The sequence below is a fragment of the Aspergillus novofumigatus genome, assembly GCF_002847465.1.
Source record: "Aspergillus novofumigatus IBT 16806 chromosome Unknown P174scaffold_10, whole genome shotgun sequence".
NCBI lineage: Eukaryota > Fungi > Ascomycota > Eurotiomycetes > Eurotiales > Aspergillaceae > Aspergillus > Aspergillus novofumigatus.
In genome coordinates, this window is record NW_020194283.1 from 843,995 (window position 1) to 856,076 (window position 12,082).

A 12,082-nucleotide genomic window follows, 5' to 3' on the forward strand; every position below is an offset into this window, starting at 1 on the left:
AAATGGTGGGCGCACTGCAGTCCAGTTGGAGACGCCGGCTTACGCGCCGATCCTGCTGACGCTGGTAGGCAAGTCGGAGTCATTTGCCCCACTTTGGCGTCTGGACTTGAGATCTGTTCGTTATCCATTGTAGCCCACTTTGACTATCTCCCGTAAGGGCTAGAGGCTTAGAGCAAATGTAGCCGATGCAGTCTCAATGGTTGGCTGAGTGCTTCTCTCAGTCCACGTGATCCCATGCTATGGTGGTGCCTAAGGTGTCAGCACTGCCTCAGGAAAGAACGAGGGTATTTACAAAGTCTCGGAGTTGCATGGACTCGTAGTTGACCGTCATTCCAGCATATCTCGCATATCGAAGTTGTCGTTTTGCCGGCTTGGCAACTGCCTCGAAGCAATCGCCGTTAGTGGTATCGCACATCCACACTACATATGTAACAACGGGCAGACCAGGTGGAAGCAGAGCAGGCGATGTGTCGGATTATTGCATAATGCTCGGCGTAGTTCCCTTCGGCAAGCATTAAATAGAGAATTTGTAATTTCGCAGAGCATCGTCGTTAAGACTCTGCAGTGACATGTCAAGGCGATGCCTTTGGGGGGGCGACATATGTGCCGAGCGATGTCAATAGTCGCATTGCACATGGAATCCTGACTAGTTGCTTTATACTTCTTGCTGAATTTGAAGGACTTTAGATAAGACCTCTTCATTGAAACAAGTTATTCCCATGTTTAATTCATCCATGCTTAGTTGTTGGTCGTGCGAGAGATATATGATGTAAGATATGTGTGAATGGATCCAACTCCGTTTATTATATAGTACCTACATCTTCAAGCTGATCCCATCCTTCTCAAGAGAGACCCAATTCCCCCTGAGAACAAGGTCTAAGCTGATACGGAAGACTCAATAGAAGACACCGACATATCGCACGCCACAGTCCTTCGAATAATGTCCCGTCAACATCCTGGGCTTATATCCCCGCTTGGTCATACTGTTGAAAACCGTCTTGTAACCCTCCGCAGTATCATTATCTTCATAATACCAAAGCTGAACACCATAGCCGGGACCCGTATACCTCTCCCAAACAGAATCAAACACAGGCTCTCCATTTACCGAATGCGCATGAAGATACGTGGGCTTCCACTCCGCAGCATTCACACCCCCCTGCATGACACCTGTCCGATTCGCATAGTAGAGCCACTCCCCCTTCCAATCCGAGGAGGTGCGTTCCCCCCAGGTAGCCGAATAGCGCAGTTCATTGTTGATCGTGTAGCCGCTGAGGGAGGTAAGACGTAGGGGCGCCAGGCTGGCAACCTTTTCCTTGAGCTGTTCGCTCGTCAGATCCACCGCCTGCTTCCAGGCCCCGATGGGAGATTTCTCCCAGATTGTGGCGAAGCGTCGTTCGCCGTTTGGGAGGTTATACCCGTTGAGGACGACCGGATGGTATTTCTTGCTGCGGAGATCGGTGGAGAGACCGTTGTACTGGGTAGCTGTGAGGCCGTGTCGACTGATCCAGGGGACGGCGGAGGTATCGCCTGTTTTCTCCCAGATGCTGGAGAAGAGGGTCTGGTTCTGCTCGGGCGAGTAGTACCCGTTGACGTAGGTGAGTCTGTATCCGGCGTGGGTGCGCTCCTGGAATTCGGCTTGATGGGCAGTTCCGTTGAGTCCCAGTTCGTAGTGGAAGAGCTTGGACACGTCTGCCGTGTAGGCTTGGGCAGCCAACAGCAAGACCGCCGTCAGGAGCTTGGAGAGCATTCTATCGTGGACCTGTATCAGATGATTAGGGGGGTTCGTATCAGTTGATTAATATACAGATTTTCCCTTGGAAGAGAACAAAGGAGTGACAAGAATATATAAATGAAAAGAGTGACAAAAGAGTGGTAGGAAGATAATCTGTCTCTAACGAATGGCCATTCGAAGTTGAATGGATAGAGCAAAGATGGAGTTGAGGGTATCCCCTTTAAACAATATATCTACATCTCTTGCCTCTGGAGCGTCACCGTCTACTCCGTATCCACTCTTTTAATAATATTTACGAGAAGGCTAACTGCAACGGGGGATAGAATGCGAGCGGGATTAATTTATACGATGAATTTTCTCCCGTAAGTAGACTCGATCTTCCCTTGGCGCCATCAAGAATACGAGATGAAGGAGCCGATTGCTCCGCAGATTGCATGCAGTCCTGCGCATCTGGCAGGGGGTTGAATCCTCTTTAAGGCTGTTAATAGCGAGCTATTTCAAGCTCTGCTCTGCTATTCGCCCCAGTTTCCAGGGTCCCTCTGGTCTCTCTGGTGCTTTGTCCAGGTGCATCCTAAGGTCACCCCCTGGTCCTGATACCTAGCTTGAAGCCTACGACGTCCAGTGCGACTATCACAACTCCACCAGAGGCCGGCCCATTCATTCAGATTTATGTCAATTCAGAGACAACTTCCCGCTACCTGTTAAATATATTCTTCCATTCTTTTTCCTTGCGCCTAGCCGCTGGCGGCAGATAAAGCCCCAAGTACATGGCATAATAAGTGCTATACTGAAGATCCGGACACACTTTCAGCACCTACTCATGACGGAAGGTGAAGAGCCATTCATGAAATGTGATGTAGGTGTAGAAGATGGCTGGTATGAGACGATTGGATTCGTAATTTCCCATCTAGGAAGACTAGGTAGCTGACTGATATGCTAGCTCACGAAGGGAGCTTGCCATGTACTGACTAAGTAGTAGGGTGACCCTGCATAAAATGCAGACGTGAAACACTCATCAACTCTCAACTTACCACTATTATCCTTTCCAGTTTTCCCACCGTCAGGAACTGGAAACAGGACATGAAATTCATCGGGCAATCCAAGGTGGCATATATTCTCACTGAACCACTCTATCCACATTTTGGCTCAGTGACGAAGGCTCATGTCGGGAAAGCCCAAAATTCACTTAGTAACAAGGTAGGCCCGTCTCCGCCCTGATATTTGGGGACTCTATGACCAGCTGCCGGAAGAATCTACTCTAAATATGACCCTGTACGAAGAGATGGTCAGATGCGATATCTTTCATGGTTTTAGGATGAACTCAATACCCTACTATCAACAATGCAAAGACCGCTGGCCAGAGTTGGATCCAAAGCGAGAAGACATCCTGTGGGCGAGAGACTGCCGGATCTTCGACATACCCATGTGCTCAAACGGTATCATTTCCGCAGAGAGAGCCCAGACGCTGGACAAGAAAGCCGCCACAGACTGCTCGGGGTCTACACGAAGGGCAATAGGCACCAGTTTGATCGTGGGACCGGTCATCCGACTCACCCCAGACACTGGAGCTGCTCGCCCGTTGTTGATCGCTCCAAAGACAATAACCTGCGTGCCGGTGTAATGAGCGAGGAGGATTGCCCAAGCGGCACGCAGGAGCAGTAGCCTTGGATACTCCGTGGGGCGCTGGTTCCTGGGTGAGGCGCAGCGAATGCTCGATAGTTGCAGATGGATGTACCTGAAGTCTGGCAGTTGTGGTAGGGGAGGGAAAGGGACTGGGTTGAGGTCTTCAATGGACAGTCGTCAAAACAGCTGTCGTTGCTCTTGCTCAACATCCAACCCAGTAATCAGCTGGATGAACGTTCCGAACGGGGTCCGTGGCTTGATGGAGGCAGGCTTTCCCTGGAATCGCATAGCCACCTCCTCCAACACCTCGGGGATGGAGGAACCGTCACACAACGCGTGGTGGGCGGTCCAAACAAAATGCCCCTTGTCGTCATCAATCACAATGGTGTATCGGAAGAAATGGTCTCCAGCGACCATTGGAAGCCGTGCATCTTCTTGCAGAAACCGGGACAGACTTATCTCGCGGACATACCAAAATGGGCACTTCGCTCACCACCGTTTGCATGTATCCCCGTGTGCCCTGGACATTACAGATGCGCGTGCGCAGGACAGGGTTTGCACGGATTGTATCGTCCCACGCCCGCTGCAATTGGTCCAACGGCACGTCATCCTCGAGGTGGAATACGTATTGTCGGACATACGGATTGGTATTGCCGTCGAACTCGGCGACAAAGGACTATCAGAATGCATGAGTAGACGTTCTCGGTTTTGATTGACTGGTAGATTATACTGGCCTGTAATCGCCTGCAACGTATCTTGCAGCGAGCCATTCCCCGGGATAAAGAATGGCCTTGATGACGCCGCTACTGCCAGCTGATGAAGGACCAGGTCGATGCATTCACGGTCATTGTAGTGCACCTCAATCGGGTTGATACGTACAATAGGCCCTTCATAATCTTACATCTTTGACAGTACTGCAGATGCATTATATACCATCTTATGTGTGCATCTCCTGCAGCCGAAGGAAGTACTTTCCACTAAGCCATACTTTTTAATAACCCTCATACCAGTATATCAATGCTAGACGAATCGGTTATACTTGGAGCCAACCAGTGAAATAGTCAGGTTCCATCTTACCACCTAGCTTGGGTCACGGGATGGTGGCTGGTGGCGAGAGATACCCTACAATGGTAAGGAGATATTATTTGAAAAAGCCTGCCCTCAGCCATACTGCAGGTACATACAGCAACAAAACCCCACCCAAATAGCTATATAACTTACAAAAGTCGACAATGTTTACGCAATTGGCCGTCACCCACTGTGGCCATCCTGCAACGAGCTCCCTCGCGACCATAATGAAATAGCGACCTATTCTGTATCCATACCTCTAAATTCTGTTCCTGCCGTAGTCGGAAAAAGGTTCACTGCGCAGTTATCTTGAATCCCTTTGCAATAAGGTTATCGGACGCCACCACAAAAGACCAGTCCCTAAACTGTTCTGACCTCGAAGCGTATCGAAAGAACCCCAGAACTTGACCATCATCATTCCAAATTGCTGACCCGCAGGCACCATCTTCCGGGCGATCTATGAACCCTTGGCCCATATAGACCCACCTAGCCCTGATCCATTCCAGTGGTACTCCGTGAGGATCGTCGCTAGGGATGCGCAGTCTGGAATGAGGGCCGCATGTTCCTTCGGAGTACCCGGTAAATGGATTGTTCATATACACTGGGGAGCCGATTTCGGACTCATTTGCGGGTATGAATCCCTCTAGTCTGGCTGGTGGCACGCCGAGGGATGTGGTCTCGAAAGTTTCGTTCACGAACCGGACATTCTCGTTCAGCTTGACAAGTGCAACGTCGGTATGAGAAACTTCCATAATAACCTTACCAATGTCCCTGCCTTCTGCGGATGGCTGGAAGACCCTATCGCCGTGTGGAAAACCGTACGACGCGACAGTCATGTATCTTTCGCCAATCCCATCTTCGACGAGCACACCCGAAGTCGTACGTAATTCCATTCTACTGATCGGGTGCTTTTCGGAACCGAGCATCACACCAGGACGCAAAATTTCATATTCGCTATTGTCCACGACGTCGCCAGTTGGGTCGCGGATTCGCTGGGCCGGAATTTCAGCCGGATGAGGACGGCCCATCTCCTTTTCATACAGGTAATAACACGCACAACGTCCAATTGCACTGGGGACCTCAGCCATATTAATGTCCTCGCTTTCAAGGACAATGACAAAAAAAACATTCCAATATTGAACTTCTGTGATGGAAATGTTGGAGCTTGAGAAGTAGTTGATTACCAGTTCGAAGGCGGCATCGATCTTGGCTGGCGGAACGTTGGTGAGATTTACTTCAGCGGAGATGCGGCGTACTATTTTACTTGCGCCCTTGATTGGGGGAATCGGTCCGTCGTCGTTTAGGTCGGTAGTGAAGTATGGCTGGACACCAGCAATGGTGACCGGCCATGGCTTTTCGGGCAGGGAACCGAGAGTAAACACCAAAAAGTACCCATCAAATGACACGCCTTTGGTATTGGGAAAGAGATTCCACAGGTGCTCCCAAGCCTTATTATCCAAGGCTTTCCGGTTCTGTCGAAGATTGAAGGGAAAGATAATGTGTCGCGAGGGTAGAAGATCAGCGACTGCCTTCTGCAGCTTGGGCTCGGGCTCGGGCTCGGGGCCAGGGTGGGCGTGCGGAAGCTGAAGAGAAGACCTGGCGCCTATGAAAGAATAAGTCATCCACATATGTTTGAAGAATAAGTAAAGAACAGGATCTTACCGATTACTGCACTGCCTGATGGGAAAAGTCGCGTCGACGCAGCGAATATGGCAGAAGATGCTAAATGGATGACTGGCTCTGACTGGAAGGCATCAGAAGGAGACAGAATGATGCTCTTAGCAGGAGAAGAGAGTTCTGATGATGGGGTTGTTTTTCTCTTGGCCTGTAATTTTGCTGACTCGGGTTTGAATGGAGTCACGATCAGAGCCTCACTGATTTCGGACATCGCGCCAAGGGAGGATTCGCTGTAGGAAGAAATGTAGGGGAAATGACAGCAAAATAGAAAGAGAAGGGGATGTTAAACAGGATAAGCAGAAGATGGGCTGTTGGGAGTGGTAAAAAAGAAGGGAGAAAGAGCAAAGGGGACAGGAGAAGGGTTGGGGATGACGAAAGGCTTGAGGCACCACTGGACGATTGGGTGCCTAAACTTTGTGCCGTCGCTAAGGTTGGTTTATGCCCTGTTTGTGTGGATTATCTGTGATCAAAAAGCTGCCTAATAAGCCATGGTTTTTTTGATTAGTAAATTATTGTGATTATCGATTGCGCTGCACCGCAGTGTGCCATCTTTCAAGTCAGCATGCATTTATTATGGGAGGCGCAAACATCTGTTCATAGACATTTTGACAGATGGGGATGGGGCCCAGTGGGGCCCTTAACTAGTCCGTACAGCGGAGATGGCTAATGCAGGTACCCGAACGAACTAGTTAGTTACCTGCCTATGCTCCACAGGACCACAGCTTCTTCAACCGCTTAAGACAGGTGTTTCTGGGCTACTTAAGCCCGCGTACAGAAAGCTTCTTAAACATTCTGAGGTGGCCGGCAAACAATTATATTGATAAAGAAGACTTTCTATCTCTATATCTAGATGCACGCGGTAAAGTATTTACTTCAGCAAATATCTGCAGCGATTTTGCAGGGACCGGGCTTAAGCTATTCAATCAAGAGCGTGTTCTCTCTAGGCTTACCTTTCGGCTACGTACGCCTACGGCCTACATCACCACTAGTTAAAGGCTCAAATTTCTCTGCTTTTCAAACTCTGCAGAATACTCGTTAGCTAGATCGAAAGGTCCGCAGTCTACAGAATAGCCTTAATACCAAACAGCTGTTTTATAGCAGTCTAATTACTTATATTCAACATCTTGAGAAAGCTGCGCAAATGGCGATACAAACCAAACTTCTTTAAGAATAAGAAGTCAGATTCCAGTTTCCTAAACTACACACGGTGAAGTGCTAGGCCATCAACAACAACCACAACCACAACTTCCACAAGGGAGGCATCACTTTAAAAAATACAAGTTGGCCGCCAACGGGGCCAGTCAGCTTTCTATGAAAAGAAGAAAAAGAAGACAGAAATAAAAACATACAACAGCCGGGATTCGCTGGTGGTCACCCACCCAACTACTAACCGGCCGGCGTGTGGCTTAAGTACGGCTGAGCGGACGGGAAGCCCTGTTTTCCACACCCTATGGTCGTATGTGCTGGAATATCCAGAATTAATGTTATAAAGGATGATCAGTGTGGTTGTTTTATTGTTACACTCATAGTATATGCATCACTCTGGTAGACAAGCCAAGCCTAGGATAATCCCCTAACTAGGTATACTTATCTGATCACTGAAATATCTTATAGTTATTATGCTACGCGAAACTGTTTACACTACTATATTAAGTGAGTCTCTAAGAGTATATGCTTAACTCTAAATCCTGGGTTGTCCTATCAGAGTAATCAGGTGGGAAAAGATTGAATGAAAAGAGGACTGCCTAGAGTTGCATAACCGAACCGCAAAAATCGAACCCAAACCTCACCGAACTCGCAGCGGTGCGGGGTCGGGGGCAAGCCTAGGGAATTGCTTCGGGTTCAGTTTCTCTACCCCGGAACCATTTCGGGTTTGGTAACCGCTGGTTACAGTTTCTGCTGTTTTAACCAACCTGTTTAAACAACCCGCACTGTTTTACCTAGAAATCATTAAATTCTAGATAGTTTTAATTGATATTAATATCACTAGATAGCTTGAAACAAAGGCTATCTAGTAATATAAATATCATTTAAAAGTTCCCGGTGGTTGCTGAGATATAAGGGAATAATCATCTCTGTCATAGGTTGGTATGAAAGTGGTGCGGAGATATATATATATAACTAAGGATTAACAACCACTATAGTTTTTTAGCCACCACCCATTCAAACCTATAGATATCGGACTCATATTTTAGATCTAGATTAGTATGATGATAATTACCATATATCTCGTATAAAAATCATAATTTTATATAAGCATGCTTGATAGGGGGTGTTAGAGGGGTCTCTGAAGGGGGCCCTGGGGCGAATGGTAAGGGCTAAAACAGTTGGAATTAGCAGTTCAACCAACCTAAAACCAAACCAAATCTAACCATGGTTAGTTAGTATAGGCTGAGCTATACCTAGGTAGGCCTAGCGGTGGGTTTTTGCAGTTGAACTGCAACCAAATCGCACTGGCTTCAATTTGGTTGCGACTTCTTAAATTTTGAACCCGAAAACCGCAGCGGTTCGGTGCCAACTAGGCTTGAACCCGCCCGAACCCGCACCAAATGCAACTCTAGGACTGCCCCATGGCAGGCAGGCATGACAGGGGCTCTGTAAATAGCATCACTAGGTCCTTTAGGCTACCTGGTTTAGGATTAGGAGGCAAATAAGTCTGGATAGTGATATTAGTGATGGCTAGAAGGCTAAGGAATACTTGACTGCCTAATAAAGTATTAAGTATATTAAATTTTATTATATCTTACAATCTTATAGGAGAAGGTAGGTTATCTTTATATAACCCTTAGTATATTAGATCTAAATAAACTTTTTGGGGGTCAGATTCGCGAAGCCCTCTAAGGAGGTTTTCAGTCACCCCCTCGACGCGCACACGTCCCAAAAAGATTATTCGAGACCGGACTAACCACCCAACCTCGGCCTCCCTCTCTGTCGTTCCTCAAGTCTCCTGATCGTTCTCATTTTTGTTCAGCACTACAAGGTTCAAATGGGGAGAACGAAGCTCTGTCATTTCCAGCTATAGAGGAGGCTAAACATTGGGTTTCGCTTCAAAACGCCAAAAATGAACAGCGTATGGTAAGGATTCCGCTTTTGTTCATTTCCCACGCAACGTTAACTGTCCAGACCCTACCACGCCAACTCAGAACCATCGTGGTCGACGAACTTCCCACTCATCTCTGTGGTCGCATCATCAATCTATTCAGCTCCCAGTCAGTCACCTCAGTTATACTCATCTCTCCATATCCACCCAGCTCACGTACCACGTTCTTTATCGCTCTGGCGCTTTCTTCCGGGGATGCAAAGCGCACTGAAGAGAGATCCAACCCGGAGCTCTTTAGCAGATCGAGGCCATCCCGAGCCATATCAGTGTCCACATTCCTGCCCGTGACACGAATTAGCTGCCTTCACGGCCAAGGGGCGGAAGCTTGGATACACCTACCCGGGGTTTTGTGCCCAAATAATTATGTCCTTATTGTCCAGCGCCAGCCATTTGAAAAGAAAATTAGAGAGGGCCTTACTCGCACCGTATCCCGCGATCGGCACTTGATATGGAGTACAGAGGTTAGCGAAGTGTCTCAAGGAAGTGTTCAAGTACAAAGTTCTCTATCTCAGAAAGATTGATTCTGACACGACCCGCTGACTTAGAACAGAGATATACGTACTGAAATTGTTCATGGTCGTCAGACTTCCGCCAACGCTCGAGATCAAGACAAATTTTGGCTTGCTTGTAGCAGTGGAAGGGCGGAGAAGAGGGTGAACAGCTTTAAATAGCTGAAATGGGCCGTATGCATTCACGTCAATATACTTTTGGAGCTCTGAGACCTGGGTCTCAACCAAACTAGGGGTCGGTCCAGAGATGCCAGCATTTGCAATGACAACGTCAAGAGCACCAATTTTATGGGCCTCTATCGTTTCGACGGCGGTGGCTATGGAGTTTGCGGAGGCTATATCAAGCTCGATGGTGACTAGGCTCGATCCTGAGGCTTTAGCAAGCGCAGACAGGGACTTGGACTTGGACGGGTCGCGGATCGTCGCTATCACCGTGGTGTTTGGCGTTAATAGGTATGTGGCTACTAGTGCTTTGCCAAGTCCTGTCCGACTGATGAGAATGATACAAGAAAGGCGGGAAGGGGCATACCGCGGTTTCCGCCTGTGATCAAGATTGTAGTGTGCATATTTAGTATGATTAATACTTGACTAGGAGATGGGAGTAGGGAAACAGAATATTCCGAAGGTGGAAGATCAGGTGAGAGTTTAGTGATCAGCAAGGTGATGTGGATGGAACTTTTGTGGTGGCCTTTATAGACATGAACTCTTCCAGGAGCCCAGACTTTTTGTTTCCCAAAGGGCTGGCCGCATCCAATACGGAACGGCGGTATCACGACTCTAAAGGCCCATTCAGAGTGGATCCGCAGGTGTAGACGAAGGGTCGATTGGTTATCCGTTACCGAACGTTTAATCGCTCGTTGTAGGACTAGCTGCGCGCGATTTCTGCAGTGCATCATCAGCGGCATAGGTCCAAAGCCCCGCGGCAACTCCGCAACCTTAAATTATCACCCAATATGCGAGGGAAGCGGTGTGTGTGAGTGGGGCCGCTGATGCGGACTTTCCCCAACAACAAATACTGATAGAACAAACCTATGTGTAATTGTTCTCGAGGTCATGCTGGGGGGCTTGTCTTATGCGTTCTGTCCAAGTGACTAATGCGACAAATGATAAGCGCATCGCCGCTGCCATCTGCCCCACCAGCTTTTGTACGGGTCAAGTACCTGGCGCTCTCGCTAGGGTGGCTGGCATGTTGCGGAGTATGACGGCACGAGACGACAGCATGGCGACGGTGGAACTCCGCACATCCGCAGACGTTGCGGATTCGGGGCCCGGGCAATCATGCGTGTCAGAGCAGCCCTGAGAAACGGCCTAGGATCTTGAAGGCTCATAAATTACGATCTATATGTCCACCTTTGCGATTCGAATCGCGTTCTCTGGCCATCCACAGCAGACACAGATCACTTCTGTAGGTGAGCCACTGAAGTATTATTACAACATTTTGCTCACGACATCCGGCCATACACAATGCCCATCGAACATATACCACTCGCCCAATGGGTGACCGAGATCAACGATACTTTGTTTATCCAACCGAATGACGAACTCGCCCTCATGGCTGTCAATGAACAAGTTGATCCGAGCTTAGTAGTCAAGTACGTCCCTTCGCTCTGCACATCTCGATAACTATATCTGACCGAGGTACGCCGCCAGGATCAACCACAGCGTCTTCAACTACGATCAATTCAAGGCAGGCCTCCAGTACGCCCGCAGTGCCAGTACATCGATCCAAGGCGAGTTTTCAGTGATACTCACCTGGGAGAACTCAGAGAAACCAGACGGCGTGGTGGCGGTTTTTAGTAAATGGATATCTAAGGATAAGGCTACGGGCAAGGAGACCAAAAAGGCCAATGTTATCCTCTGGGAAGTCAAGTGGATAGATGGCAAAAGGAAGCTTACGGGACAGACTGAGGTGGAGGCCATGTGAGAGCAAGTCTGGCAAAGTTCCATTAGATTCAAGGATTTGATATTCCTTGTTTGTGCAAAATCTGACTGCTAAAGGCACGCGATACGCTCATACGCCTTAACGTTTCATGGGATACAAGTAGTTTCAGACACGATTATCCGCTTGTAGAACTGAGCAATATACCTGAGTTGGGAAATTGAAGAAGATTCCTCCTGCGTATACAAGCAAACGCAACTCGAAAATGCTGGGTAAGGATTTGTCGAGACGGAACACCAAGCTTCTTTCCTAGGCCAGACACCCTGATGATAGTTGGAGGGCGGAAAACCTAATGGCCGATTTAGGATCAAATTGTCAGAAACGGAAGGACAGAAACCCATGTGATCAAACAACACGATATCCAAGTAACGTAAACCTCGTCGGTCAACGTACCTGATGGGGTAGCAGGGTGCTCGACTTCCATACACTTGGCT

The 12,082-nt window shown here is 48.4% G+C and overlaps 5 protein-coding genes across 5 annotated transcripts, besides 2 other annotated features; 1 reads left to right on the plus strand and 4 right to left on the minus strand.

Annotated features, from left to right (window-relative positions):
• Positions 1-895: 895 nt before the first annotated feature.
• P174DRAFT_379218 (uncharacterized protein) lies at positions 896-1,747 on the minus strand (the record flags this gene model as incomplete). Its single annotated transcript, XM_024822891.1, has 1 exon — positions 896-1,747. One exon carries the CDS (start codon positions 1,745-1,747, stop codon positions 896-898), a length of 852 nt encoding a protein of 283 aa, XP_024678054.1.
• A 1,320-nt stretch (positions 1,748-3,067) lies between these two features.
• Positions 3,068-4,193, minus strand: P174DRAFT_425383 (uncharacterized protein; the record flags this gene model as incomplete). Its single annotated transcript, XM_024825283.1, has 4 exons — positions 3,068-3,467; positions 3,540-3,718; positions 3,828-4,031; positions 4,086-4,193. The coding sequence occupies 4 exons, from the start codon at positions 4,191-4,193 to the stop codon at positions 3,068-3,070; spliced, it is 891 nt and encodes a 296-aa protein (XP_024678055.1).
• A 523-nt stretch (positions 4,194-4,716) lies between these two features.
• On the minus strand, positions 4,717-6,045 carry P174DRAFT_464582 (uncharacterized protein; the record flags this gene model as incomplete). The annotated part of the gene is made up of 1 exon (XM_024830406.1): positions 4,717-6,045. The coding sequence occupies one exon, from the start codon at positions 6,043-6,045 to the stop codon at positions 4,717-4,719; it is 1,329 nt and encodes a 442-aa protein (XP_024678056.1).
• A 1,270-nt stretch (positions 6,046-7,315) lies between these two features.
• Positions 7,316-7,464: a sequence feature (Protein overlapping with rRNA (P174DRAFT_378975, PKX89462.1) was converted to a misc_feature.).
• Positions 7,465-7,491: 27 nt separating this feature from the next.
• Positions 7,492-7,564: a sequence feature (Protein overlapping with rRNA (P174DRAFT_378975, PKX89462.1) was converted to a misc_feature.).
• Positions 7,565-9,175: 1,611 nt separating this feature from the next.
• P174DRAFT_414443 (SDR family oxidoreductase) lies at positions 9,176-10,275 on the minus strand (the record flags this gene model as incomplete). The annotated part of the gene is made up of 5 exons (XM_024824393.1): positions 9,176-9,295; positions 9,361-9,478; positions 9,540-9,642; positions 9,763-10,191; positions 10,239-10,275. 5 exons carry the CDS (start codon positions 10,273-10,275, stop codon positions 9,227-9,229), a joined length of 756 nt encoding a protein of 251 aa, XP_024678058.1. The 3' UTR covers positions 9,176-9,226.
• Positions 10,276-11,089: 814 nt separating this feature from the next.
• On the plus strand, positions 11,090-11,720 carry P174DRAFT_445978 (uncharacterized protein). The gene is made up of 2 exons (XM_024828464.1): positions 11,090-11,301; positions 11,360-11,720. Exons 1-2 carry the CDS (start codon positions 11,174-11,176, stop codon positions 11,631-11,633), a joined length of 402 nt encoding a protein of 133 aa, XP_024678059.1. The 5' UTR covers positions 11,090-11,173; the 3' UTR covers positions 11,634-11,720.
• Positions 11,721-12,082: the final 362 nt, after the last annotated feature.

Excerpts from the sequence above, each read along its gene's own strand:
- P174DRAFT_445978 (XM_024828464.1), top strand. The coding sequence starts at position 11,174 with ATGCCCATCGAACATATACCACTCGCCCAATGGGTGACCGAGATCAAC. Across the intron at positions 11,302-11,359 it reads GATCCGAGCTTAGTAGTCAA|GATCAACCACAGCGTCTTCA; the intron begins GTACGTCCCTTC and ends GTACGCCGCCAG.